The sequence below is a fragment of the Bos grunniens genome, chromosome 29, assembly GCF_055505025.1.
Source record: "Bos grunniens cultivar Pamir isolate PY7600 chromosome 29, Bosgru_T2T1.0, whole genome shotgun sequence".
Lineage (NCBI taxonomy): Eukaryota > Metazoa > Chordata > Mammalia > Artiodactyla > Bovidae > Bos > Bos grunniens.
The window spans coordinates 25,150,286-25,177,354 of record NC_141193.1 but is presented as its reverse complement, the minus strand read 5'-3'; the positions used below and the strand labels follow the sequence as shown (position 1 = coordinate 25,177,354).

General features: G+C 51.6%; 2 protein-coding genes and 1 non-coding gene across 3 annotated transcripts; 2 read left to right on the top strand and 1 right to left on the bottom strand.

The window, feature by feature from the left end:
- The first annotated feature begins 2,720 nt into the window (after positions 1-2,720).
- Positions 2,721-15,621, top strand: IGSF22 (immunoglobulin superfamily member 22). The gene is given in 14 exon segments (XM_086384136.1): positions 2,721-2,829; positions 4,725-4,856; positions 5,067-5,203; positions 6,424-6,523; positions 6,606-6,645; positions 6,840-7,017; positions 7,681-7,785; positions 8,292-8,454; positions 9,100-9,516; positions 10,348-10,571; positions 10,770-10,962; positions 12,084-12,371; positions 13,348-13,653; positions 15,417-15,621. Coding segments are annotated over 14 exon segments (2,538 nt in total). The 3' UTR covers positions 15,563-15,621.
- Positions 15,622-17,267: 1,646 nt separating this feature from the next.
- TMEM86A (transmembrane protein 86A) lies at positions 17,268-21,677 on the bottom strand. Its single transcript, XM_086385159.1, has 3 exons — positions 21,514-21,677; positions 19,134-19,398; positions 17,268-18,770 (listed from the first exon to the last, which is right to left on the bottom strand). Exons 1-3 carry the CDS (start codon positions 21,532-21,534, stop codon positions 18,334-18,336), a joined length of 723 nt encoding a protein of 240 aa, XP_086241285.1. The 5' UTR covers positions 21,535-21,677; the 3' UTR covers positions 17,268-18,333.
- Positions 21,678-26,221: 4,544 nt separating this feature from the next.
- On the top strand, positions 26,222-26,295 carry TRNAD-GUC (transfer RNA aspartic acid (anticodon GUC)). The gene has a single exon. It is a non-coding gene; the product is annotated as a tRNA-Asp (tRNA).
- Positions 26,296-27,069: the final 774 nt, after the last annotated feature.

Sequence of the window (27,069 nt, the reverse complement as noted above, 5' to 3'; positions counted from 1 at the left end):
CTTTCATAGAAGGAAAAGTGGCTGGCAGGCCACCATCTTCGACAGAGGAGCCAGAGATGCCAAGGCCAGAGCAGGGGGACCTTCAGACTACACAGGCCCCTCCCTGTTGGCCAGCCCACTTATTTGCCCTTCAGGTCCCAACAGCAGCTGCAGCCCAGCAATTTGCCTTGCAGGGCCTGGGCTGAGAGCAGTCCCGCCCAAGGAACCTGGAGAATCTGCCCCTAGACCAAGATCCTGTGCCTTCTAGACACTCCCACTCTATTCTTACCCCAGCCCCCAGGGATGCAGCAAATGCAGCTGTCCTGCCCCTGCTGACAGGTGTGGGTCACCCCAGGGCAAGAGGGAGTCCAGGGCAGGACTGTTGACCAACAAGCAGGTCCTTACAAGGTGGCAGAGCCCTGAGTGGGCTAGTCAAGGGTCTGGGCTGCAGATTTACTGCAGACAATGAGGAAAGAACAGAGGAGTGGCTTAGACAGAGGTCCCAGAGAAGGGGGCCTCCTCTCCAGCTACTCTCCAACAAGAGGATGGGCCCTCCTATCCCTCTGCCCCGATCAGGGGGTTGAGCAGCAAGACTGGGATGGGGAGGAAGAGCTAACATTTCCCCTTCTTTCCTGGGGATGGCCCCGTGAGGCCACTCAGGTTGTGCAGGCACCAAGTGCAGAGCACGGCATGAACAGTGCTCCCTGGGCTCTCCCCCAGTCACCCGCTCCTAGTCTCTGGAAAACACAGACCTGTTGCTTTGCTCCCCAAGCCCTATTGGACACACACACACTACTCTGAGCCCCTCAGCTCAGAGAGGTCCCGCCCAGCAGCAGTGAGAACCCAAACCTCTGCACAAAGGGACAGAAAAAGAACCCCAGGAACACCACGCTCGGCCACCTGCCTGCCCAGACCCCTGCACTTCCTCCAGCCCTGGCCCCAGCTACCCCCCAAAGCAGTGTGCCAGCTGGCTGGGGCAGCTGTGGAGCCTGAGTAAGGGATCACCCCCAGGGGGCCAGACATTTAAGGAACCAGTGACTCCGGGTGGTCACATTGCTGGGACAAAAGAAAAAGGAGACTGGTCAGGCTACAGCCCAGGCACCAGCTGGGTCTCCAAAGTCGTGGGTGGACACAGCCTTTGAAGGTTAGAAGGGACTGGTGACACAAAGGTAAGGCTTCCCTCTTTCCTGAGGAAAGGGGCAGAGTCTGCTTTCTGAGCCCAGAGGGGGACAGCAGGAGCTGGGGCTGGGGAGATGTCTCCAAACCCGGAGGGACCAGGTAGAGAGGTGTCATCAGATGAGGGGGCAAAGTTTAGCCCCAAACCTTCTGGCTTGGAAGAAGGCTTTGGGGTCCTCTGGAAGGGCACTGGACTGGGAGTCAAGGGGCCAGGATTCTAGTCTGAGTGACCTTGGACAGGTCATTTCTCAGATGTCAGTTGCTCATATACAAAAAATTGGGGTTTAAAAACTGCAACTCTGTGGCAAAGGAAATGGCAACCCATTCCAGTATTCCTGTGGAGAATCCCATGGACAGAGGAGCCTGATGGGCTGTAGTCATCAGGGGGGACAACTGAGCGATTAACACTATGTTGTACCTAAAGATTCCCACATGCCACGACAAAAATCAAAGATACCATGTGCTGCAACTGAGACCCAGGGCAGCCAAATAAATAAAAATAAGTATTAGAAGAAAACTGCCACTCTGGTTAAAGAAAAGATGGTATGTACATCTATTTTATGGAATACTGTGTAGGTGTTAACAAGAATGGGAAAACTTCATAAACAGGGATGGAAAGACCTCCAAGGTGTACAAAGTGAAAAGAGAGCTGAATAGCTTGTATAATAGGCTACGTTATGTATTAAAAAAAAAAAAGAGGGGGAGGATGAAGACAAAAACATATTCAAATTTGTAGGAAAGAGCTCCAGAAGGAGCATAAAGACCACAAGTGGTTACCTGTTGCGGAAGGCTGGGAGATAGAGGGCCTTGGGAGCAGGAGGGAGCCTCTTTACACAGATGTTTCTATTGTTTTGTTTTTTAACCATGTGATTGAATTACCAACTTAAAAATTACAAGAAATAAAGACTCAAGCTCCGTCTTTATCATATCGGAAAGGAAAGCAGAGCTGTAGGAATGTGCTGTCATTTGTCTCAGCATTCCCCCAATGCCAGGGCTCCCCAGGGCCCGGCAAGAAGATCCAGTTTCCTTCCAAGGCCGGCTCCAGTGTGGCTTAGTCAGGAAGTTCCTTCTCAGGTCTGACTTCATTCCCTCCTGATGAAGCCTCCAGCACTGCCCCACCCCACCAGTTCCATGTAGCTATCAAAAGGTATCCTCAGCTCCCTCTGGGCCTTGCTGGGTTCACTGGGTAAGTCTAAACCCTATCTCCTCCCCCTCCAAGGATCTGGAATGGTTTGGGGTTACATAGTCATTGGTTACATACCCATTGGTCCTTGTAGCCAACCAGGGAAAAGGAGATACCAAGGGAAGAGAAGAGAGGCCAGAGGGAAGAGGCTTGCCACCCAGCCTCTCCTCACCCTCCCTGTAAACAGTCATCCAGCTTCTCCCCACCCCTCCCTGTAAACAGTCATCTCTCTCTGTGTTCACCTGCTCTGTCCCTTCCCCTACCCCGCTGTGGGGACACACACACACACAACATCTCTGAGTCTCCCTCCTGCTCCCTTCCTTATCCTTCACGGCATCATCCCTTCCTGGTCCTCCCAGGTGAGTGCCCACGCCTTGTCACCATGACGACCATTCACCACAAGCAGATGCTTCAGGAGCACGTGTCCATGGAGTTCTCCAGCTCTACCACCCACATGCAGACCTTCTCCTAGACAACCAAGATCGTGGGAGGCAAATAGAGTGGGATGGCTGGTAAGCGGGTGGACTTAGGTAGAGGCAGCCTTTCTTCCTCCCATCTTTGTGACCAATGGGCCCCTCAAAAGCCTGAGATACCACCAACAGCCCTCCCAACCTGTGCTTCTAATCTGTGATTTGATAAAGCTAAGCCAGCAGGATGCTTGCCCACAAATGCTATCTCTAGGAAAACAGGAAAAATCAATCACATGGATATGTGTAAGTGATTGAACTCTTAATTGCTGGAGATCAAAGCCATAGGCAAATGCACAAATTTCTGATGGTAGAATTTCAGGCATGGAGGAAGTTAGGGAGGTAGCCGCCTTATCTGTTTAACAATAATGCTGGCCCTGCTCTACTTAAGAAAGAGAAGACTTGGGCTGCCAGTGGAGAGAGGATGAATAGATAAGCCAGTGACTTGAACTTCCAGGTGTTCAGACTTGGGACCAGACTTAAGGGAGGGCAGAGCCAAGGGAAAGCTGAGAAATGGTCTCAGAACAGAACAGATTGCTTTAGCCATGTCTCTAGAGGAAAGTGATTCCAAGATGACAAGGGACCAGGATATTGAATACCTGTCCTCCCAGTCATCCCTCCTCAGTCAGTCCTCTGTGCACAGAGGTCAAGGCCAGAGAAGCAGCAACTCCCCCTGGCCAAGCGAAGCATGTGTGTGTGCGTGCTTAGTCACTTCAGTCGTGTCCGACTCTCTGCAACGCCATGGACCGTGGCCAGCCAGGCTCCTCTGTCCATGGGATTCTCCAGGCAAGAGTACTGGAGAAGTGTTGCCATTTCCTCTCCAAGTGAGGCATAGCAAGTGGAACAGCCAGGACTCAAGACCAGAAGCTGCAAACTCAAGTGACTATAATTTGTGATTCTCAGCCCTGATGGCACACCAGAACCACCTTAGTGTACAGGTGGGAGGAAAAGGGAGTAAAAAAAACAGTGACATGTGAGTCTTACCTCAGACCGTTAAATCTGATAGTGTTTTTAAGATCTCCAGGGACCCTGATTTGCAGCCAGACTTGAAAACCACTGTCGGATAGCGTCCAGGAGGGAACATAAATGCAAAAAAAAAGTTTGAGGTGAATTGCCCAGAATGTAGCCCATTGAAAGGGACAGCCCCTCTTCACCTCCCACTGACTGTTGCCATGTAGGAATATGCGTCTAGTGTTAAGGATCCAGAAATTAGAATTTTTACGTGAAATCTCTCAATTTTTAGATGTAGGGCTCCTTTATGTTTAAATATTAAAGGAAAGGAAAATGAAGTCACTCAGTCGTGTATGACTCTTTGCCATCCTGTGGACTGTAGCCTACCAGGCTCCTCAGTCCTTGGGATTCTCCGGGCAATAGTACTGGAGTGGGTTGCCATTTCCTTCCCCAGGGGATCTTCCCAACCCAGGGATCGAACTCGGGTCTCCTGCATTGTAGGCAGCCGCTTTACCCCCTGAGCCACCAGGGAAGCCCATTTAAACATTGGAAAGGTCAAATAAAAAACATCAGTAGACCAGCTGCAGCCTGTAGACCTCTGGTCACTGGGGGACCAGAACTTCCAGGAGAGGAACCCAAAGAGACCCATAAAATCTAAAAAAGAAATCTCCTTCTAAAAAAAAGGGCGGGGGGTTGGGGGAGTGCAGAGGGGGAAGTAGAATGCAAGACCTTGACTCAGTAAAGATTGTAAAGATTGACCGACCACTGAGGGATGGATAAGGCTTTCGCTCCCCTAGTGGCTGGCATTTGCCATAACACAATGACCCGCCGACTGTAAGGTCCTCCTTTCTTGGCCAAAGCGTTTCCTGTTCTCACTGACCTAAAATGCTCCACTGTCCCCTCGAGAAAAGGTCCCAGGCTAAGCTCTGCCTGGAGCCCATTCTAACCTCTCTCGCCTGTCGGCACAGAGGAAGTGGTGGAGAGGAAGTTCTCCAGCTCCACAGAGTTCTTCAGCTTGGTGACCCAAAGTTCAAACATCTCTGCTGGCGAGAATGTCCCGGAGTTCATGGAGAAGCCTCAGCCGGTCGCCTCACCCGAGGGTGTGTCCTCCCAGAGTCTCCCCAAGGCCCCGGGCGCTTCCCTTTCTATCCCAGTGCCCCAGCTCCTCGCTGCTGCTGCCACCCCCGCCATCGTCCCCCAGTACACAATCACTGGTGGAGACAGGCCAAGGGTCTCTCCCCAGCCCAGAGCTGGGAGCAGGTGGAGATGCAGCTTCCAGGCTAAGGGGCAAAAATAGGTGCCCACTGCAGGGGATAAAGCCGTGTTCCGAGTCCAAGCGCAGGGGAACCCCAAACCCAATGTCTCCTGGGAGAGAGAGAATGGCATGCCCATCAAGGAGTCTGCCAAGATCTTCTACAACAGTGTGAACAAGGAGCACGTGTTGAAGGTGCCAGGGCCAGTGACCCCTAAGGCCAGAGGCCAAGACCCTGGGATGGGCCCCAGGTCCTCTCACAGCCAAGAGATCCACAATGGAGACCCAAGAGCTGGGAGATGAGAAAAGGGGTTCTCAATGCCCTACCGGAGGAGCAGGATAAGAGAGGCTGAGTCAGGAGCTAGGGCGTCCTTGCCAGAGTGAGCAGGGGGCCAAAATTAGGGGCAGGGCAAGGCAGAGCTAGGGCAATGCCAGAACAAGGAGGGGGCAGGACCAAATGGAAAAGAGAGAGGTTCCAGCAGGTGAATGAGCCCCAGAGGAACGTGAGACCAAAGCTATGCCCATGGCTAGAAGGGAATGAGACCAGGGGACCTCAACCAGGCTGAGGTGAGGTGGGATCTGCACGAAGGGAAGGGCTAGTCACAGAGTGGAGGTGAGAGTGAGGATTCCTGGGCTCTTCAGGGGAACATTCCAGAAGAGCAATGCCAAGGGCCGATCATCCTAAGGTCTAAGCATCTTCTGCAGCCTCTGGGTCCAGACCCTTTGAGGAAAGGGCGGGATCTCTGGGGGACCTAGGCCTATAATTACTGGGTCCAGACCCTTTGAGGAAAGGGCGGGATCTCTGGGGGACCTAGGCCTATAATTACTTCTGTTCCTAGATCTGCCCTGACTTCCCACTGTGAAAAGGACAGAGCCTCCCCTCTCCCCACCCACGCCAGTTGCTTCCTTCCCATCAAAAACCCATCATTGGGCCTTAGCACCCCCCACAGTACACACAAGCTGCCCCAGAGCCCCCTACTGGCCAGCCACTCCTTACACTCATTCAGTCAGCTCATTCAGTCAGCAAGCCCTTTCAGGAAACCCACTGGTACCTAAGCACCTTTCTGCAGGCGCCAAGACAGCCTTGTTCACCCCCATTTCCTCAGGGCTCAACCCAATACCTGACACAGAGGAGTAAGTCTGTTAAATAAAGGAGCACTCAGCCCAGTGCCAGAAACTGCAGATAAAGTCGCAACTCAGAGGAAGTCCTTGTCCTCCAGGAGCTCACAGCCAAGGGGGAGAATCCCATGTGGAATCAGGCTTCAAACAGACAGACTCACACTGACTGCTCCCTAGCACCTTCCAATCATAGAGACAGCTCAGTCCTCCACACATACATCCAGCATTCAGCTCCTCCCCCTCCTCCCAAAACACTGTCTCCCTTTGGTTCCCTCCCCCCGGCCTGACTGATCCAGCTGGAGTCACTGACCTCAGACGACTCTGACAACTACAAGTGCACTGCACGCAATGACCATGCAGATGCCATCTACACCGTGTCCTTGCTGGTGACTGAGGGTGAGCCAGTCCAAGCCTCCTGGCCTTTCCTCTTGGGGACCAAACTCCCCCTGTCTGACCCTGTCCCTTTCTCTGTCCTCAGGTCAAGAAAAATTGGATTTCAAAAAGATGTTGAAGAAGAAGTGAGACTGGGAGGCTCCTCTTTCCAGGGTGTGGTCCCCCCACCCTCCAGGCTTTCCAACAGGGCCCTGAGTTAATGGCCCAGACTCCAAGAATCCATGGAGTAGGGAGGGGCATCTCAAGGTTGGGAGAGCCTCCCTCTGTCTTCAGAGAAAGGCACTAAATCCAGGCTTGTCACCCACTTCCTTCCTTCCAGTGGACCCCCTGCTCCCAAGAAGAAGCAGAAGAAGGTGACAGATGAGAAAGAGATGCTGTAGACTTTTTTCCCCAAGGTGCCCAAGAAGGACTTTGAGAAGGTCTGCATGGAGTATGGTTTCACCAGCTTCCGGGGGCTGCTCAGGAAGCTCAAAGGGATGAAGGAAGTGGAGGTAGAGGTCAGTGGCCCTCAGGGGGGAGGGAGGCTGCAGGCCGGGGCTGGGCCTTACCAACAGTGCTAGTGCCTTTGGGACTCCTGGAGGCAAGGTCTCCTCACCCTGCCCATGCCTAGTCAAGGGCATGCTCTACTGCCAGGGCAGTGAGGAACTCAGGTCATCTTCCTTCCACCTCTTTTCTCTTGACTGCTCCCTAATATATTTGCATCGACTTTGGAATCTGACAGACCTGGGTTCAAAGTCCAGTTTTACTGCCTTATTAACTGGGTGAACTTGGCGGGGTAGTCTCTCCAAACCTGTTTCTTCATCTGCAAAATGAAAATTACTTTTGCCCTTTTCATTTGTTTTTATGTTGCTGTTCTCACTCATTCATTCAATCAACTTGTCATTGTGAAACATCTGCACCAGAATTAGAGGACCTATACACAAGGGCACCTCTGTACTCAGTAACTGTTCCTCGAATGGTGTTCCTTTTTCTTCCCTTATCATGTCCGTTTCCCCCTCCATCTTCAAGTTGTTCCATGTGGAGGGAGGGGAATGCAGCTACCTAATCAGCCTAGTCATTTGTCCCTGGAAGCTCAGAGGGCTTCTCCAGGCCTGGGGACACAGACTGGGCAGATTCAAGATGCTTCTGACACCTGCCTTTTTGTTATCATACTCCCTCAGGCCATCTGAATTCTGAAAGACATAACAGCCAAGGTGGACACCACGGTGGTCTCTGCCTGCATCATGGAGCTGAAGGACCCCAATGTCAAAACACCGTGGGTCAAGGTGGGGATTGGAATATCGTTTCTTTCTCTTCATCCCTTTCCTTCCAAGACCCTCTCATTACCCATAAGCCCTGTCCTCTTCTCCATCCCAGCAAAATGATGCCATTTGGCATGGCTGAAATGGGCTGGGAGCTGGGCTTTTTTCTTGGGTGTTCCACCGGTTCGCTGTTTGATTTGAGACAATTACTCTCCTTTCTCTATGCCTCAGCCTACCGATCTGAAAGGCTGAATTAGACAGTCCTGAAGATTACTGATGATCTGGACCTCTAAGAGAAAGCATCTAGTGAACTCATGCATATTAAGAGTTCGGGCTTTGGGAGAGGCAGGGACCCTGGATCCCACCAAGCCAGATAATGAGGCTAGAAAGATGTTAGGGGCCTCTGACTGTGTTTGAGAACCTTAGAAAGGTAGATATGGCTCCTTTCAGCTCAGGCTGGCCTTATGGAATGGAATAGAAATCTCCTCTTAAATCCATTCATCAGTTTTTATACCTAGTCCATGAGGCAGGATAATGAGCCACTGAGGATCTGGTACTTCCTGGGGAAGTATGATGTGAAGCAGATGGGCACCGAGTACACGCTGCCCATTACCAATGTGAACATGAGTGATGCAGGCACCTACAGCTTGGCTGTGGCCAACAGGTGGATGAATGCAGAGCTCATGGTGCTGGGCACGAGTGTGGGCACGAGGGACCACAAGGAGGACATGGTCAGGGTCAGGGCAAAGGAATAACCAAGGATGGGGTCCATGGGGATATGGCAGGAAGGACTGTGGGGCTAGCACAGACTGCATGGGGTTGGGCATTAACAGGGGAGAGAAACGTGGGGTCTGTGGATGGGACCATGAGATAAAGTGCCGTGGGGCAATGTGGCACAGTGCTTAAGAGTACAGCCTCTGGAGGTGAACTGCTGGAGTTCAAATCCTACCTTCTGTCACTTATGAGCTGTATATCTGGGACAAGTGATTCAACTTCTCTTTGCCTCAGTTTTCCCATCTGTAAAATGGGAGATAATAGTAGAATCTTCCTGTGTGAGAACTGGATGGTTGCCTTAATAGTGCCTGGCACATATGTAAAGTCACATAGATACATATTCTTTCTAAAATTGCTGTTAATGTTATTGGGAAGGAGACCATATGAACGTCATGGGAGGGGATTCCCATGATTCACGAGCAGAACAAAAGGAAGTATGTTTTCCCCAGCTGTGGGCTACAAGAGGCTAATGACACCTGAGTCTTTATGCTGCCTTCACCATCCTACCCCTCAGGAAGGACCAGGGATCAGCCCAAGGACTGCCCTTCCTACTTTTTGCTGCAGATAAGTCACTGAAGTTCTTGGGAGAGATGAAGCTGGTGAAGGTGACAGAGTGCCAGACAGCTGTGTTTGAGATCCGCCTCTCTAGGAAAGTGCCCGACTTTGTGTGGAAGTTCAATGGAAAGGAGCTGAAGAGGGGTGAAAAGTATGAAATCACAGTGTCTGAGGATGGTCTGACCCACACGTATAAGGTTCAGGATGCCAGACTCAGTGATGGTGGTGAGTTCTCTGCCAAGGCAGGATACCTGGTTCAGAAGGCCCAGCTCACTACTGACCATGAGTGTTTGGGCCAGAGCTTGAGTGGTGGGCTTCATGCCACAGCAACCTCCATGTGGGCATTCATCCCTCCCTCCATCCATCCATCTATCCATCCATCCACCCATCTATCCATCCATCCATCCATCTATCCATCTCCTCCTTGTAAGGTCCTTTGATGAATAGTAGAAAAATAGAGAGCTCTCCTCTCTGCTAACTCTTAGTCTGGTGGGAGACGTAGGTGTGGAAATGGAATTAGAAAAAAAGTTCTTAAGCAAGGAATCAAGACACACTAAGATCTTACTATCAGCTGGGAGATCACGAGCCAAGAAATTATTAGCCTTTATGGGTCGAATGTCATATATTACAGCACATATCATATATTACATCTTGACTACATACATTCTTATAGCTAGTTTGGAGAGTTACACATGACGGTGAGTCACACATGTGAACCACTCTTGACACATGTGACATGGGATAATCATTGCTATGATGGAGACACAGAGACTGTGGGAACCCGGAGAAGAGATACCACCTTGCAATGTCAGAGGGGATGTGATAAGATGATGACAAAGCTTTACCAAGAAAAATGAAAAGGCATGCAGTTTTCAGAGAAGGGGCAAGAGAAGAGAACATTTTCAGCATGTGTAAAGGTCCAGACACCAGAGAGACAATGCAGTTATTGTTGGAGGGCCAAGGGGGCATTAGAGATATTGGCTGCAGTGCTGTGAGGAGGTAAAAGCTGTTGCCCTGTTTTACATATGAGCAAACAAACAGACTTAGGAAGTGAATACACTGCACAGAGTCAGCTAGCAAATAAGAAGCAGAGCTGGGAATTTCCCTGTCAGGTACTTCTATGAGTTGGGTACACACTTCATGTCACAGGGCCCTGTAGTTTCTGGGGTCAAAAAGAGGACCACAGCAGCATCTAGCTGCAGGAAAGGGTTGTAGGAGGTTGGGAGCAGAAGCAACCGTTCATTTGTCTGTCCATAGGCATCCCTATAAAATTTGTGATCACCCTCAAGAATGTGCACGTGAAAGAGAGGAGCCGTGCCTGCCCTGAGTGTGAGCTGACATCCAAGGATGTGACCTTGTACTGGAAGAAGGATGGGCAGCTGCTGGTGCGAAGCTGCACTGAGTTTGACCTCAGTGCCCGGTTGAAGAGTCACATGGTGGTTTGCGCTGGGACAGCCTTCTGCATCCAGGCGACCTTCTCTGTGAGTCATTCCTGACCCTGACCCCCAGATGCCCACCACTAAACCCAGATGGCTACCATGGCTGCCATAGCCTCTGCTTCTGCCCCTCGCCAGACCCCTGGCACCAGAGCCTAATAGGAGACTCCTGGACAATGGGAGGGGGCCTGCCCCCAAATACCACCCAGGTGACCCATGGTGCCATCTCCTGTCACCACCCAGGGCTCCCCACCACCCAACATGATCTGGCTGAAAGATGGCATCCCTACCAAGGGCCGGGAAATTATCACCAAGAGCAAAAACCACTCCCAGTTCCTCATCAACAGCACCAAGTGCTCTGACTCAGGGGTGTACCGCATTGAGCTCCAGAATGTGTCTGGAGAGGTGTACCATGACTTCCACATGTGTGTGGCAGGTATGACAATGAGCAGAGGCCTGGGTAGACATCTCTGCCTACACTCCCCTCTGCTGCTGGAGTCTTAACCACTGTAACGGCATTCCTTAAGGTAGTCAGGCTCCTTTGGCACCACAGAGCAAGACTGTTGGCTTTTGCCTTAATGGGCAGAGTTGTTTCCACTTTTTCCCAGTGTCTTGAAACCCCAGAGGCATTGAACTAGGACCAAGCCCTTGTTTCAGTTTCTGCAGTCCTATCTGGAGAGCTTCACAGCATATGCAGAGCAGGGTTAGTGAGCAGAGAGAGAGGCAGGAATAGGTAAGAGGCTGGAGAGACAGACAGAAATGAGTCCATTAAAAATTGGGGTAACTGGCCTGTATGTTATTGGAAATACTTACAAAGTATGTGATGTGGTCACCTAGAAAGCCCTTTTGGGGAAACTTCACAATCCCACGGTGTCACTGCCATATAGCTTCATTAGAATTCCTGAACCACAGCTGAAATGAGCTTCCTATTAATTTTTAGTTTCCCCCCAGATACCATTTAGAATTTTAATAATAAAGATGGTGGGTAAAACCTAAGAAAGAGCCTTTTCATCATCTTAAATCTGCAGGTTTTGAGGTTTAACACATTGTGTATTCCTAAATTTGCATTAATCACGATGCTAAAGAATATGTGAAACATTCTTTTGCATTGATGCATTTCCTACCTCCCTCTGTTAAAAGCATAACAGCCCCTCCAAATTGGGGTGACCTCTTAAAGAGAATTGGAAGCTTCATAATAAAGCCCTAAACCCCCAAGGGATGAAGGGGTGAACTTTTATTAAATGGGCACTTTACCCAAACATTATTATGATAGTTATTGTTAGCCTTTTTTGCAAGTGAGGAAATGGGTCTCCGATAGTAACTTGCCTAAGTTCACAGGGCTAGTAAATGACAAAGCTAGAGCTACACTTCATAAATAGTTTTGACTCCCAGACTCTGGCTGCCTGAGACTTAGAAGGTGAAGGTGCCCCATCCCATCTTCCTTAGGACTTGGCAGGTGGCTGGCACGGGGGCACGGTATTTCGGCGGGGATGTGGAGGACGATATTCGGGCACAATATTTCCCCAGGGAGGCTGATGGATTTTCAGACCTTTCCAGATTTTCCGCGGCCACCCACAAACCTACAGCTGTCTGAGGAGGTCACCAACACAGTGACTCTGACCTGGAACCACAGCCCCGACCTTCTGGAAGGCGGCGAGGTCCTCTACGCCATCACGGAGCGGGATGCCAGCACGGCCACCTGGCTCACGGCGGTCGACCACGTCTTCAGCAACAAGTACACGGTGACCGACTCGCTCCCCGGCAGGAAGTACTACTTCCGGGTGCTGGCCCAGAACGAAGCGGTGACTCCAAGGATACCTGCCTGGCTCGTCAACAAGGACAGGAGTGAGTCTAGGGACTTAGGGGTTCAGATCAGTGATCCCTGATGGCGGGGATGAAATAAAGATTGCCAGGGTTACCCAATGCTGAGAAGCACTGAGGTGAAAGCGCTAACGTCGGGGACCCTGGGAAGAAAAGCTGAGGTCTGGAAGCCTAGGGGAGGGGATTCCTTCGGGGGACTCTGAGGGGTGGGACTAACGTGGAGGTGGGGAGATCCCCTGGGGGCGGGGATGCCGGTAGGGGGCGGGAAGGAGGGGCGGGGATGGCGGTGCGGGACAGGGATGTGGAGCTGAGAAGCTGTTCCAGGGGAGAGGCTAACTGACGTCCTGATTGAGGATTCAGGGAGGGTCCAAGAAACGGGGATGACATCCAGAAACCCCGGAGGGAGGGGATTAAGGATTGGGATAGCTGCAGGAAACTTGAAATATGATTCAATTGGAGAGAGCAGAGATGGTGGAGACTGGGATGGCCTTGGGGAAAGCTTGGACGGGTGCGGGAGTTGGGGGTGGGGGGATGGTGGTGATCAGACACATGAACACCCGTGGCTGATTCATGTCGATATATGGCAAAACCCACCACAATATTGTAAAGTAATCAACCTCCATTAAAATAAATAAATTAATTAGGGGGTGGGGGGGAAGCCAGTCAACAGCCCGGTCCGGAAGCTGGTGGCGGAAAAGAAGTCCAGGATGCCCAGGTCTGGAAAAGCGCAAAAGCTCGCCGCGGACCTGGGTTTAGGTCTTGGAACCAGCAGTGTCATGGGGGTGGGAGAGTGACGAAGGGAGAACTTCAGGAACCACTATGAAGTCGGGGCCCTAGAGCTGACGGTGCGTGGGAATCTAACCCAGGTCATCGGGGTTTCGTGAGCTGGGTCTCCGGGGCGTCTTCCGAGCTCTAGGCGGGAGCGCGTGGGTGCGGATCTTGGGGTGCGCTCACCGCTCGCCACGTCCCCCACTCCCACCCCCACCCGACCCTCGCACAGTCGAGGATCTGAGCGCCAATCTGAAGCCGTACCAGCAGAAGCACTGGCGCCACGTGCCGCGCTTCCTGACCCCTCTCAAGCCGCACACCGTGACCCGCGCCTTCCTGGGGAACCTGCGGCCCACCGTCACCCTCTACAAGGGCCACGTCAACATCACAGCCAACTCAAAGTTCTGGTACAACTCCACTAGCAGCGTGTGCACCATCGTCATCCCCACCTGCACGCTCAAGGACAGCGGCGAGTACTGCGTGCTGGTGGAGAACAAGCTGGGCAAGGACTGCAGCAGCTCCAAGCTCACCGTCTATGGTGAGGGCGCCAAGCCGGCCTCCGGCAGGCCTGGAGGTGGTGGGCGCCCCCGGCTGAGTCCTACCTGGGGTGGAGGCGCAAAATGGCAGTCCTGTGGGAGGTCGATCCATTATTTTCCTATGGCTGACACTATCTTTTATTTAATCTGCCATGGGGTGGTGTACATATTCTCTAACTGACCAAAGTTCGAACCACTCTGCCATCTTCTCCATATCATTTGTTATGTATCTGGCCCCTGAAGACTTGGGAGTTGGCAATCAAGAGTTTGTAGTTTGCAACCCTTCAGTTCAGTTCAGTGGCTCAGGTGTGTCTGACTCTTTGCAAACCCATGGACTGCAACACGCCAGGTGTACATCACCAACTCCCCAAACTTGTGCAAACTCATTGTCCATTGGGTCAGTGATGCCATCCAACCATCTCATGCTCTGTGGTTCCCTTCTCCTCCTGCCTTCAATCTTTCCCAGCACCAGGGTAGTTTGCAACCCTTGGTGGGCCTAAACATGCATTTGAAAAAAAAGCAGTAGTGATCAGGTCTAAACCAGACTTGACAAGCGCAATCTCTCTGGAAGGGTTCTAAAAGGAATCTTTTATATTGACAAAAATTTCAATATATTTTGATGTGCAACCAAGACAAAACTATACTGGTCCAGGATAAGGTTAGACAGGAGGCGCTGAAGCTAATAAAGGCTTCCTTCCCCCCAGGTGGTGCTAGTGGTAAAGAACCTGTCTGCCACTGCAGGAGAGGAGGGTTCGATCCCTGGCTTGGGAAGATCCCCTGGAGGAGAGCATGGCAACCCATTCCAGTATTCTAGCTTGGAGAATTCCATGGACAGAGGAGCCTGGTGGGCTACAGTCCATGGCATCACAAAGTTAGACATGATGGAAGCACACGAGGGAGAAATGATAGGAGGGAGGCCCTCCCTCTGCACACAGGTGTGCCATGTTTCTGCTCATGTGTGCACAGGCAGGGGAAATGCTTTATTCCTACACATTCTACTGTCTTCACAGCTAGATAGCTAGTTGCATGAACTCTCTAAATGCAAAGATGACCTACCTTGCTCTTCCCCCTTTGCTTTAAGCCTCCTAGCTTTGTCATGATCCTTTAAACTCACCCCCCACCACCTACCTCTCCAGCCTCCTCCTCTACCACTCTCTGAAGTTTCCGTGGCATGTATTGGTGTCCACAGTCTCCATGGTTACAGACTGTAACTGTCCTGTTACAGATGTCTGTCTCTGGGGAAAGGACCATGTCCTGTTGCTGTCTCTCAAGTACTCAGCTAAGTGCCTGGCACTGAGATGATGCCTTCACAGTGGCTGCTGAACTGTGGAACAGAACCAGGCCAGGGAAGGCACCGTGGGAGACATCCAGCTCTCATTCCACAGCTAGAGAGATCCCTGACAACTTAATTCTGGTTGTAAGCACATGGGCACAAGGCCCTGGCTCTAACACTAATCAGCCATGTGACCTTGGCAAGCCACTCTAAGCTTGTTTTCTCATCTAATTCTTAAGGCTGTTATGAGGATTAAATGAGATACTGCATAGAAGTGCCTGGCACACTGCGTGGCATACATTAAATGAATAACTGGCAGCTCTTGGCCCCACACACTCGGCTGACCTTGGCAGACTGCAGCTGGGAAGGACTGAGGATCCTAGGCAGGGTCCAGCCCCTGGTTTCTGCATAGTGACTCAAAGTCCAGGAGTTTGGAGGCTCCCTTGTCCCTAGGGTCATTCACACTGACAAATACTTTCTTTGCTCTTTCAGACAAAAATGACAAGTCAGTTCTAGCATCTGTCAGAGAGTCTGCGGAAGAAATCAAAGTACCTTTTGTGAGCTCCAGCCCAGCCCAGGCATCAGGAGGACATTGTGATGTGGGGCTTCTTGGCCTGTCCTCTGTGTGGTCCCAGTGAGGGTAGCCCTGCATGCTCTGTGGTGTTTGTCAACATAAACATTCACTGAAGGGATGGGACATACACTGAGTGCGTGTGCCTTTGCGTATATTCCTGACCATGGTGTGCATCAGGGACCAAGGAAATGGGACTTGGGAGTGGGATGCGGACACTCAGAAGCCCAACCCCTGAGAGCCTGCTCCAGACCCACCCACATGGGGAGCGACCAGTCCCCTTCTGGCTGGGCCTTGCCCTGCCTTCCCCTCCTCCACAACTGCACTGTACCTTGCCCTCCCCTCAGGGCTTAACAGGGAAGTTTTCAACTTCCTCCCCAGCCTGCCATTCCCATTTCTTTACTACAAGTAGGTATGTCTTCAGTTCTGGGATTTAAATGGATCAAGACCTTGCCTTTTTAGTGTCCAGGGTTCCTACTATCTGGGCATCCCAGGTGGCTGAGTGGTGAAGAATGCACTTGTCAATACAGGAGACACAGGTTCGATCCCTGGGTCAAGAAGATCCTCTGGAGAAGGAAATGGCAACCCACTCCAGTATTCTTACCTGGAAAATCCCATGGACAGTGGAGCATTGTGTGTTACAGCCCAGGGGTTGCAAAGTCGGACACAACTCAGCGACTGAGCACACACTCATGCATATTCCTACTCTTTGAGAATTAGAGAATCTGAAAGCTAGAAGGGATTGGTCATCCACCTCACTATGTTTGACAGCAGCAAACTCTTGCTTAAAAATTTTTTAAGCTACTGGACTTGAAACAAGGATGGGGGTCTTTGAACCTCCCTCCTCTACTTTATTCTTTTGCTAGTTCCCACCAGCAGGGCTTCCCTGGTGGTTCAGCTGGTAAAGAATTGGCCTGCAATGTGGGAGAACCTGAGTTCAATCCCTGGGTTGGGAAGATCCCCTGGAGAAGAGAAAGGCTACCCACTCCAGCATTCTGGCCTTGAGAATTCCATGGATTGTATAGTCCAAGGGGTTGTAAAGAGTCAGATATGACTGAGTGACTTTCACTTTCAGCTCCCAACACTAATCTCTGTACAGATGCTAGTTTGAAAATTACTGATTCATTCAACACCCATACGGGGCTTGAGTCTACCACATCCCCACAATTGTACAACCCCTCTACTGATGGAGTACTCATTACCATCCATGACTTCCCTTTTTACTCTGGGTCAGGGAGCTGCCCATTAAGATGAAAATGCCTCTGGAGTCAGGTGACACGTTATTCTGCCAGAGCTTCACATCTAAAGCATGAATCATACAATCTAATCTCATTCCTCCCAGCTGTTCAGCTGAGCCCAGACTCCAGGGAGGAGGAGAAGCATGAAGGGAATCTAGATTATTCTGGAGCAGGTAGCAAGTCTGGGCTGGGGAGGGGAGGAGGTGGGTAGCAGTAGAGGACACCAAGTAATGAGATGCGGGGCACCTGTGCATAGGGGAGGCCATTAAGGACAAGTTTGGACGGTGGCAACTACTACCCATCCCCCATCCTCCTGAACTACATCCTCACCCACACACGTGACCAGAAAGTGAGACCTACTCCAACCAGCACAGTGTCACCAGAGCCAGGGAGCCAGCCTGACGCCAACATGCACTGGACAGGACTGTGACCCGCGCTGCGAGGACACCCAGGGCCCCCGGTGCCATGCCCCCACCCCCACCTCTCCAGGACAGGCACGTGCCACGCAGGCAGACAAGCAGGGCAGCCAGTGACTCTTGTTTTATTTTTTTTATTTTTTTTTTCACGTGAGCAACAGGACGGAGTAGTCCCATCCTTGTTCCCCTTGCATTGAATGTGCCTTGGGTCTTATGACCCTAGAGTGTCATTGGAGCCCCTTCCTCTTGCTCCCAGTGCAGCAGGGGCAAGGAGGAAGGAACTGAGAGTGGGTGTGTATGTGGGGGGTGGCCCAGCTCTCTGAGCCAGGCTCAGCAACCCCTCAGCAGCTCCCTGAGGCCCTCTCCCTGTAAGACTTTGACACACAGCAGGTCAGAGACAGCTGGCAAAGTAAGACATAGGTAGGCTGGGAGACAGACCATACAAACAAGACTCACACACACACACACACACACAGGCTGGCCCCTTCTTTTGGCATGGTTCCCCCTAGCCCTGGGGATAGGATCTGAGGGTAGTGGTGTGGGGCTTGAGCTCCGGATGCCCTTTGAGAGATGGGACCAACTTGAATCCTTGGTATGCAGAACTCCCAAGGCCAAAGTAGTCCCCAGTCTTGCCTACCTGGACAGACACCCCTCCACCTTCCCACCCAACACTTAGACATTAAGATTGTTCAAGTAACAAGGATAGATGCAGGAAAGGGAGACTCCACCCTCATCCAGTCCTTCCACCTAGAGGCCTGTGAAAGGTGCTTCAAGCCCTGGACATCTCAGCACAGACTCTTCCCCTCCTCACTCAACTCTGTGTAAATCAGAAAGAGTGGAAGTGGGTGAGTCAGACTCTTTCATCTAGTAGAAGTGGGGGAGGTCAAGAGGCTGAGCACCACAGCCCTCCAGAGGGGCTCTGACAGTCCAGATGGGGTAGAGGTGGGAAGATCCTGGCTCCGGCAAGGAGCATTAGGCTGGCTTCTCTTAGTTCTCAGCATGGTCCTGGACCACTAGCTTTGCTAGAAGAATCTTTTTTCTGCTTATCCCTCAAACTTGCACATTTCACAGGTGGTACCTGCCGCCCCAGGTTGGTACTGTGGTCATCTCAAGCCAGCTCTGGCAGACTCCCAGGTTCTGGACTCCAGTCCCAGGAGAAGAGAGAGGTGACCAGAACCTGACCCTCATTTGGCCTTGCTCAGTCGGTAGTCCTCCACTGGCTCCCGGCTCTCAACAGCTGACAGGGCGATGAGCATCTGGGCGGCGTAGTAGGTGGACATGATGAATGCCCGCGAGTAGGGCACAGGGAAGCAGAACTTGTCGAGGGCGATGGTCAGGTCTGAGACAATAAACAGCAGTGCGCCAGTGCCCGCCGCTAGCTCAGTCCAGCGCCAGGCTGCCCCGACCAGCTGTAGCCCTGCCATTGCTCGCCAGCCCATGAAGCCGATAATGGCCACATAGACCCCCACTAGGTAGGTGAAGGCACCCGTGAGGTTTGGGTAGAGGAAGGCATAGCACAGGCCTGACAATATTACCATCAGCAGACCTGTCCGAAGACCCAATGGCCGCATGCCAAAGGCCGAGGCGTAGAGCATGTGGGTCACGGCAAACATCAGCACACCTGGGAGTGAGAGGCGATGATGGGATGTTGAAGGCAAGCTCAGGTGAGAAACGAGTAACAGGAGATGGGGGTAGGAGTGGAGTGCTTGGGATAACCCAGGAGCTCTCTCGGGGGAGTAACAGGGGTGGGAAGAAATCCACGAAGGCAAAGATACCTCCAAACTCTCCTGTGGTACTCCAGAACAGATCACCGTATCACTGGCAAGGTAGTTTGCCAACAGGGGCCCCAACAGTCTTTGGCCTCAGAACCCCTTTAATTCCCTATGTTCTTGTTTTAAAAAAAATTATCTTTCCTAAATCCTTGGCCCCTCCCCAGGGTCCTCTAGCCCAAGATTCCTCCCAGGTGGCGACTGTGATGACTGACCGTGGACAAAGTAACCCTGGTCCTGCCAGATGAGGAAGGCGTCGCCTATGGCGGAGAAGACGAGCCCCACGAAGATGCGGGTGGCACTGGGGTGGGTGAGCAGGAATCCCAGGCCATGGGCCAGGAGGAAGAGCCAGAGGCAGAAGATTGGCAGGCACTTGATGAGGGCGCTGACCCATGATGGGCTGGACGAGGGCAGCCAGAGCACGAAATACACACAGGTAGCCTTGAAGAAGGGCACCAGCTTGGGTCCCTCACTCTTCACCTGGAAGACATGGGACAAAGGCAGCATTCAGAGCATGGGAGCCCAGAGCGGGGCTCAGAGCAGGACCCTCAGCCCAGGCATTCACCCCAAAGACAGGCCCACCTCCAAAGCAGGGAGGACTGACACAAACCCAGAGTGACCTGCCCCAAGCAGCCAGTGTGAAAGAGCCCGTCTTTAACTTGAGGCTTAAATGATTAGGAAGACAAAGGGCTCCATTGAGCCTGCTACTCACTTCCCATTCTTGGCCCTGGGGCAGGACCAAAATAGTCACTGGGCAGAAAGCAGACTTTGGGATAGTGTCCCATCCTGCAGCCCAAGGCTTCACCCTTTCCGCCCCCTCCTTCTCCCCCTACAAAGCCCCCTCAGCCTCTCTCTGGCAGCATCAATCTCCAGCTGTCTGGAATACAGTGGAGTCAGCAGCAAACCACAGAGATGCCACAGCTGGCCAACTTGTGATCCTCAGCAGTGGGGCCAGGACACGGGCCCGGCAACACCAGGTGAGTGCCAGGAATGCGTGAGAATGAGCACTGTCAATCATCTCAGCTCCCACTGGCTCTCTTCTCAGCCAGTCTACAATTCAGCCTCCACTCTAGCTGCCCTAGCCTAAAGGTACCATCAAGAACAAGGAGAGGAGACAGGGATGCTGCCTAGAGAAATGCACCCATGAATGGGGAGCAAGAAAACTGTCCCTGAAATACCAGCAATCTCAGGGGTTGGGGGGGTTGAAGAAGGTGTCAGTCAATCCCATTTCCCAGAAAACAAGAGCAACTTCAGGCACATCAGAAAGAGAGGCAGGAAGAGGAGGCAGGGTTCTCTCACCAGCTTTTGATCTGAAGCCAGCAGTCAGGCTTGGAGGAGATGAGGAACTGAGAGGGGGAAGTTAGAGCAGCTGACTGGGTCTCAGCTGGATTAGGGGGGAGGGCAGCTAAAGAAGGGTTGTTTCCCAGGCCATGCAGGCACTCTACAAGCTCAGGGAGGGAGCTGCTGCGAATATTCTGAATCTCGGATGCCCTCAAGCTGTTTTTCTTGGACATTTGGTACTGGGGCTCAGAGAGTGATGCAAGGAGCTGACGTTCCCGGTATACTCATGCTCTGCCCAAAAGACAGGTCTCTGGCCCAGTGAGCTGCCCAGCACAGGGCTACGAGTACACACTCAGACTCTCAGACCTCCAGGCCGTGGTTACCTGGCACTGAACAGACTGTGATGAAGGAGGCTGGGAAGAGGCAGATGTGGATCCAGGGGCTAAGCCTGCCCTTGCTCTGCCAGGGGTGACAGCAGTGAGAAGAGATGACAGAGTTCCTTCCTGCGGAGATTTCCCTAATGCAGGCTGGTCAGGGCAGGGACACAGGCAGAGGAGGAGATAGCTTATCCTCACAGTCCCCAGATCTCCCCAGCCTCACATGCCAGCCCTTGGAAGCATCTATTCCACAGCACTCCCCCAGGCCCCCTTTTCCCTAGAAGAAGAAACAACAGTAGTAGCTGGGGAGGCTTTGACAGTCTTGGAGAACCCAGCGCTAGGAGTAGGAGAGGGGCGGAGAAGAGACAAGAGTTCAGGTGAGAAAGTCTGAACAAGGGGTGTCAATAGAGAACGACCCCTTTTCCCTTCTGCGCGTGATCCAGGCTGCCTAGACTCAGAGGCGTCACCTACACTGCCCGAGACTTGTTGTAAAGATGAGAAAAGGGAGGGAACGAAATGGGAAAAAGACTCCCAGGAGGTCCCAGCCCCGCTCCCGCTCTCCCCCTCTTCTCTGCGGTCTGCCCATGCAGAGCCGGCGGCCCGCTGCCGTCCCCTTCCTCTCCCAGGCGGGCCACCCGGCCGACCCGCGCCAGACACACGGAGATCAACAAAGTCACGCTTCCGAGTCACGTGCCCGCTGTTTTCCTCCCTCCCGCGGACCGGCGGGGGGCGGGCGGAGGAGGGGCGCCAGAGTCTGGGATGAGGGGGGCCGTGACCGCGCCGCCTCCCGCCGGGGGGCGGCGGGCGGCCGCAGGATCCCTGCCTTTCCTCGTCCCCACCCCGCCCCCCCGCCCGCGGCTTGGCCTGCCGAAGCTCAGTCCCCAGGCCGGTGGGCTCCGGCCGCGCCGGACACTGGCTCGCTCGCTCACACACTCACCACAGTGACCGGGGACACCATGGCGGCGGCGGCGGCTGGCACCCGGCTCCGGGAGGCAGCGGCCCGGGACGCGCCGCAGGTGAGGAGGCAACGAAGTAACGAAGCCCCGGTGACCGACGATACCTCCCGCGCGCCGGGCGCCGGAGCTTCTGTCTGCAATCCCCGCGACGTCACGGCAGACACAGCCAATGAGAGGGCTTGAGTCGGCCGGGGCGGGGGCGCAGAGCAGGAGGGCGGCCGGCGAGTCGGGAGAGGCCCCGCCCCTCCCCTCCCCCACCCCCACCCCCCAACCCCACCCCCATCCCCCCACCCCACCCCCAACCTCCTATACCCCATCTTTACTGCCCCAGAGAGAGAGGCTCTTCAGGCCGCGCCCCTCTAGGAGTCCGTGCCAAAGCCTCCTGAAACCTAACTGTGACCCCAGGCTTTGAGGGACGACAGAGGTTGGCTAAGAGACACTTTTCTGTCCCGGACACAGGGCTACACACATTTTTCTCATAAACCGAGGTAAAATGCAAAGACAGATTCCCTTCAGCCTTTAAACATGCAGTCCACATGGACACATTTGGTTAGACCCACAACCTTCACTGTACACAAATACACATCGAAATGGACACACGATGGTCCGTAGACATACAACTTTTTAACATAAAAAGAGACATATAGCAATCCATAGACCCGTGTGTGTGTGTGTGTGTGTGTGTGTGTCTCACAGTCGTGTCCGGCTCTCTGTGACCCTTTGGACTGTAGCCCGCCAGGCTCCTTTATCCATGGGATTCTCCAGGCAAGAATACTGGAGTGGGTTGTCATGCCCTTCTCCAGGGCATCTTCCGAACCCAGGAAAGGAACCAGCGTCTCCTGTGTCGCCTGCATTGCAGGCATATGCTTTATCCACTGAGCCATTGGGGAAGCCCCCGCAGAGACCCATACATATGCACAAACACATACAGGATCACAATTACCCTTAAGCACCAAACAAATACATAGACACAAAACCGACAGGCCCAGATGCACATATATCCTTCAAGGTGAAAAGAGAGACACATATATAGGCATGCAGCAGCCTATAGACCCACAACCACCACAGTTACTCAATCACCCTTAGACACACATCTCTAACAACTCACAGACACCTTAACACCCACAAGAACACACCAGTAATGATGTGGCAGGCAGGCAGACAGGCAGACCTGAGCATACTTAAGGACCCAAAGGAGTATGAACGAACTCTGTCAAAAATGCAACTTAAGCAGATTAATGCTGAGAGAACACAAACTAAAGGTACACAAGCACATTGGAGCCAAGCACCTGCAGAATCATGGGAATTAGATGAGAGAAGTGGGAGGCAATCAAATGGTCCCAGTCTTCCCACTTCCATGCTGTGTGGTTGGGTGAATCATATCCCCCATCTGATCTTGATTTCTTCATATATGAGTGGATGATCTCCAATGTTCCTCCCAAGCCCAACATGTGTAGGATAGAGAAGGGCAGGGGCTGCTGGTGTCAGGAAATTTAAATCTAGAGCTCTTCCTGGAGTGGTAAAACTGGGACTAGGTCCCAGTCCATTTGACTGCCTCCCACTTCTCTCATGTAATTCCCATGATTCTGAACATGCTTGGTTTCAAATGTGTCCATGTATCTTTAGTCTGTGTAATATCAGCATTAATTGCAGATTTCAGAAACATCTTAAAGGATGTCCCAGTGGTCTTTGATCGGCTGCAAACTCCAGGAGATAGTGAAGGACAGGGAAGCCTGGTGTGCTGCAGTCCAAGGGGTGGCAAAGAGTCAGACACGACTTAGTGACTGAACTACAACAACAAAGAGGGAAGTAGCTGTGTGTCAGCCTTTGGGAATTGGGGTGGAGGAACCAGCCCTACTTATCTCTAATTAGCAGCCATAAAGGAATTTTCAGCATCATGGAATAGTGACACCATAGTACTATTCTTCCTTGTGCTGGCTGGGGAGAAGCCCACAGACTGAGATCTCCTGTAAGCCCCTCCCGCAATAGGCCTCTTTTATTTTTTTTGGACCCTGCCTACTTTCCCTAAAGCCAGTGTGGTCCACATGACACTCTCTCAAAGCCAGGAGCAGCCCTCTTCTAGTGAAAGAATTGACAGAGATTCAGAGCCAGGGAAATAAAGGTGAGAGGCAAGGACTGGGGCTGAGGCTCATTCACACTCTTCCCCTATCCCCTCCAGGCTCTTCCTACACAGTCCCAGTGGTATGAACTCCTCTTGTTTTACTTTCTTTCTAGTCAGGAGCTGTGGGGAAACTCACCTAACCAGAATAGGAGACTAGAATTGCTGCCGCCAGCTGCTTTCTTTCTCTCTCTCTCTCTCTCTCTCTCTCTCTCACACACACACACACACACACACACACTCCTACCAAGTGTGCTGCCTGGAATGAACACTGGATTAAAAATTACAAACACAGTACTAGCCCTTCCTCCTCTGTGACTTACTAGTCATATAAACGGGCACATCACTCCACTTTTGTTTTCTTATCGGTAAAATTGGGCCAGAAGATATGTGCAAATGTGTCAGCTTTTGACCTAAACCCTTTAATGTCACCTAAGGGATAATTCTCAGAGAGTGGCCAAGTTAGGGTATTTTTCATTTCTGTGGATGTTAGTTTCCTATCCATAAAAATGAAAGGACTATCACAGTGGTTCTCAACAACTATCAAAATTACTTGGGAAGCTTTTTAAAAACATAGATACCCTTGTCCCACCCCAGACCTACTAATTAGGTGGCACAGATTGTAAAAAACTTGAATATATCAACACCTTTGACTTCCCTTGGTGGCTCAGATGGCAAAGAATCCACCTGCAATGTGCAAGACCTGGGTTTGATCCCCAGGTTGGGAAGATCCCCTGGAGGAGGGCATGGCAACCCACTCCAGTATTCTTGCTTGGAGAATCCCCATGGACAGGGGAGCCTGGCAGGCTACAGTCCATGGGGTCGCAAAAAGTCAGACATGACTAAGCAACTAAGCACAGCAAAGAGATAAAACATGAGGCCTAGAATTGCAATCCACAGGGCTGTATCAATGTCTGATTACTGAATAGGCAAGAATCAATTATATAAAGTGAAAGTGAAAGTGAAGTCGCTCAGTCGTGTCCAACTCTTTGCAACCCCATTGACTGTAGCCCAGCAGACTCCTCTGTCCATGGGATTTTCCAGGCAATAGTACTGGAGTGGATTGCCATTTCCTTCACCAGGGGATCTTCCCAACCCAGGGCTTGAACCCGGGTCTCCCGCATTATAGACAGATGCCTTACCGTCTGAGCCACCAGGGGAGTCATCAATTATATAGGTCGTCCACAAAGCAGGGGCATCTCCCCTCTGTGTTTATTTTGTTTGCCCTTCTACCACCCAGATCCTTTCTTGGTCCTTCTACACCTTGCCCCTGGAGGTTGACCTCTATGAACTGTATCACTAGGGTTCACTTGTGTTCTGGCTTCTGCGCTCAGCTAATAAGAGGCAGAGGCAGATCTGTGGTTGGAAGAGAACGTGGTTGAGGTCCCCCTCCACCCACCACTAGTCTGCTGAGTGAGACTGAATTTCCAATAGTGACTGTGCTCTTCCATGGCTACAACTCCAGGCTTCCACCCTGGACCCCTAGGGTTGGCAACAGCTTGCTGCTATTGCTAGTCTTCAACCCTGACTGATTTGTGGCTAGTTGTTGTCTCTGACTAGTTTCCTTAACCCTGCCTACATCTCTGCCATCTCATAAGTTATATTCTTGAATCAGCAACCTGATTGATAACAGTCATCAATGAAGCAGAGGCACTGCCCCCTTCCCCTAAGGAAGTTAGTTCAGTCGCTCAGTTCTGTCCGACTCTTTGGGACCCCATGAATCGCAGCACGCCAGGCCTCCCTGTCCATCACCAACTCCCAGAGTTCACCCAGACTCACGTCCATCGAGTCAGTGATGCCATCCAGCCATCTCATCCTCTGTCGTCCCCTTCTCCTCCTGCCCCCAATCCCTCCCAGCATCAGGGTCTTTTCCAATGAGTCAGCTCTTTGCATGAGGTGGACAAAGTACTGGAGTTTCAGCTTTAGCATCATTCCTTCCAAAGAAATCCCAGGGCTGATCTCCTTCAGAAAGGACTGGTTGGATCTCCTTGCAGGCCAAGGGACTCTCAAGAGTCTTCTCCAACACCACAGTTCAAAAGCATCAATTCTTCGGCGCTCAGCTTTCTTCACAGTCCAACTCTCACATCCATACATGACCACTGGAAAACCATAGCCTGGACTAGACGGACCTTTGTTAACAAAGTAATGTCTCTGCTTTTGACTGTGCTATCTAGGTTGGTCATAACTTTCCTTCCAAGGAGTAAGCGTCTTTTAATTTCATGGCTGCAGTCACCATCGGCACTAAATTTCATTCCTATGAATAAGATTTCTCACGTGTTTCAAAAATGCAATTGTATGTACTGTGTAGTGTTTTTATGTTGATTACATAGTATAAGTGGCAGAAAATGGGATAGGGCTGCCTGAAATTAGACATCCCTTCCTCTCTGTACCCAAAACTACCTATTTCACACAACTTGGTAATTTTCTTTTTGTTTGCTTGTCTCCCCTATCAAAGTTTGAGCATGTTCATCCATTCATTCAACAAATGTTTGCTGTGCACCAAGTATGTCCTAGCCACTATGTTAGATGCTGGGTTTTAAAACCTTCTGTAAGATATAGGTTCTAGGAACTCCCTGGTGGTCCAATGGTTAGGACTCTGCACTGTCACTGCTGAGGGCCCAGGTTCAATCCCTGTTCCAGGAAATAAGATCTCACATGCCGGGCAGTGCAACCAAAAGAAAAATAAATATAGGTTCTGTCATGGAGTTCAGTTCAGGCAGGCAAGTAAACAATAATTAAAGGGGTGTGGCAATTTAAATAATTGAGGTATGAAGGTTGTGTCCGCCTCTTTGTGACACCATGGACTCTACCCTGCCAGGCTCCTCTGTCCATGCGATTTTCCAGGCAATAGTACGGAGTGGATTGCCATTTCCGTCTCCAGGGGATCTTCCCGACCCAGGGATCGAACCTGGGTCTCCTGCATTGTAGACAGACGCTTTACTGTCTGAGCCACCAGGGAAGTCCTGACATCAAAAAGACATCTAAAATAATCTTTTAGCATGCCTTGAGGAGTTAAGAAAGCTGACGCTAAATCTATAGAGATGAGCTGGTCTTCACTGATTAGACACCGATGTTCTAGGTGCCAACTAAAAATTATCACTTGCTTTCTACCTCTACAAGGCCACTAGCCACTGCAGTCTCTGACCTTTAACACACTGTGAAAGGAGATCAGGGAGGAAACCAGGAATGAGGCCCTCTGTGCTCTGGAAAAAACTGGCAGAACAGGCCTTCAGATAGTTAGATATTTTCAGGAGATTTTATGACCCTAGTTTCCTGCATCTTCTCATATCTAGAAAAGCATTAAACTCATTAACAGAGGTATCTGCTCCTCATAACTAGCAGTAAATTTCTCATGACTAGCAGCAACCCTCTGCCCAATATATGCACGTATCCCCCTTCACTAAAATCATATATAATA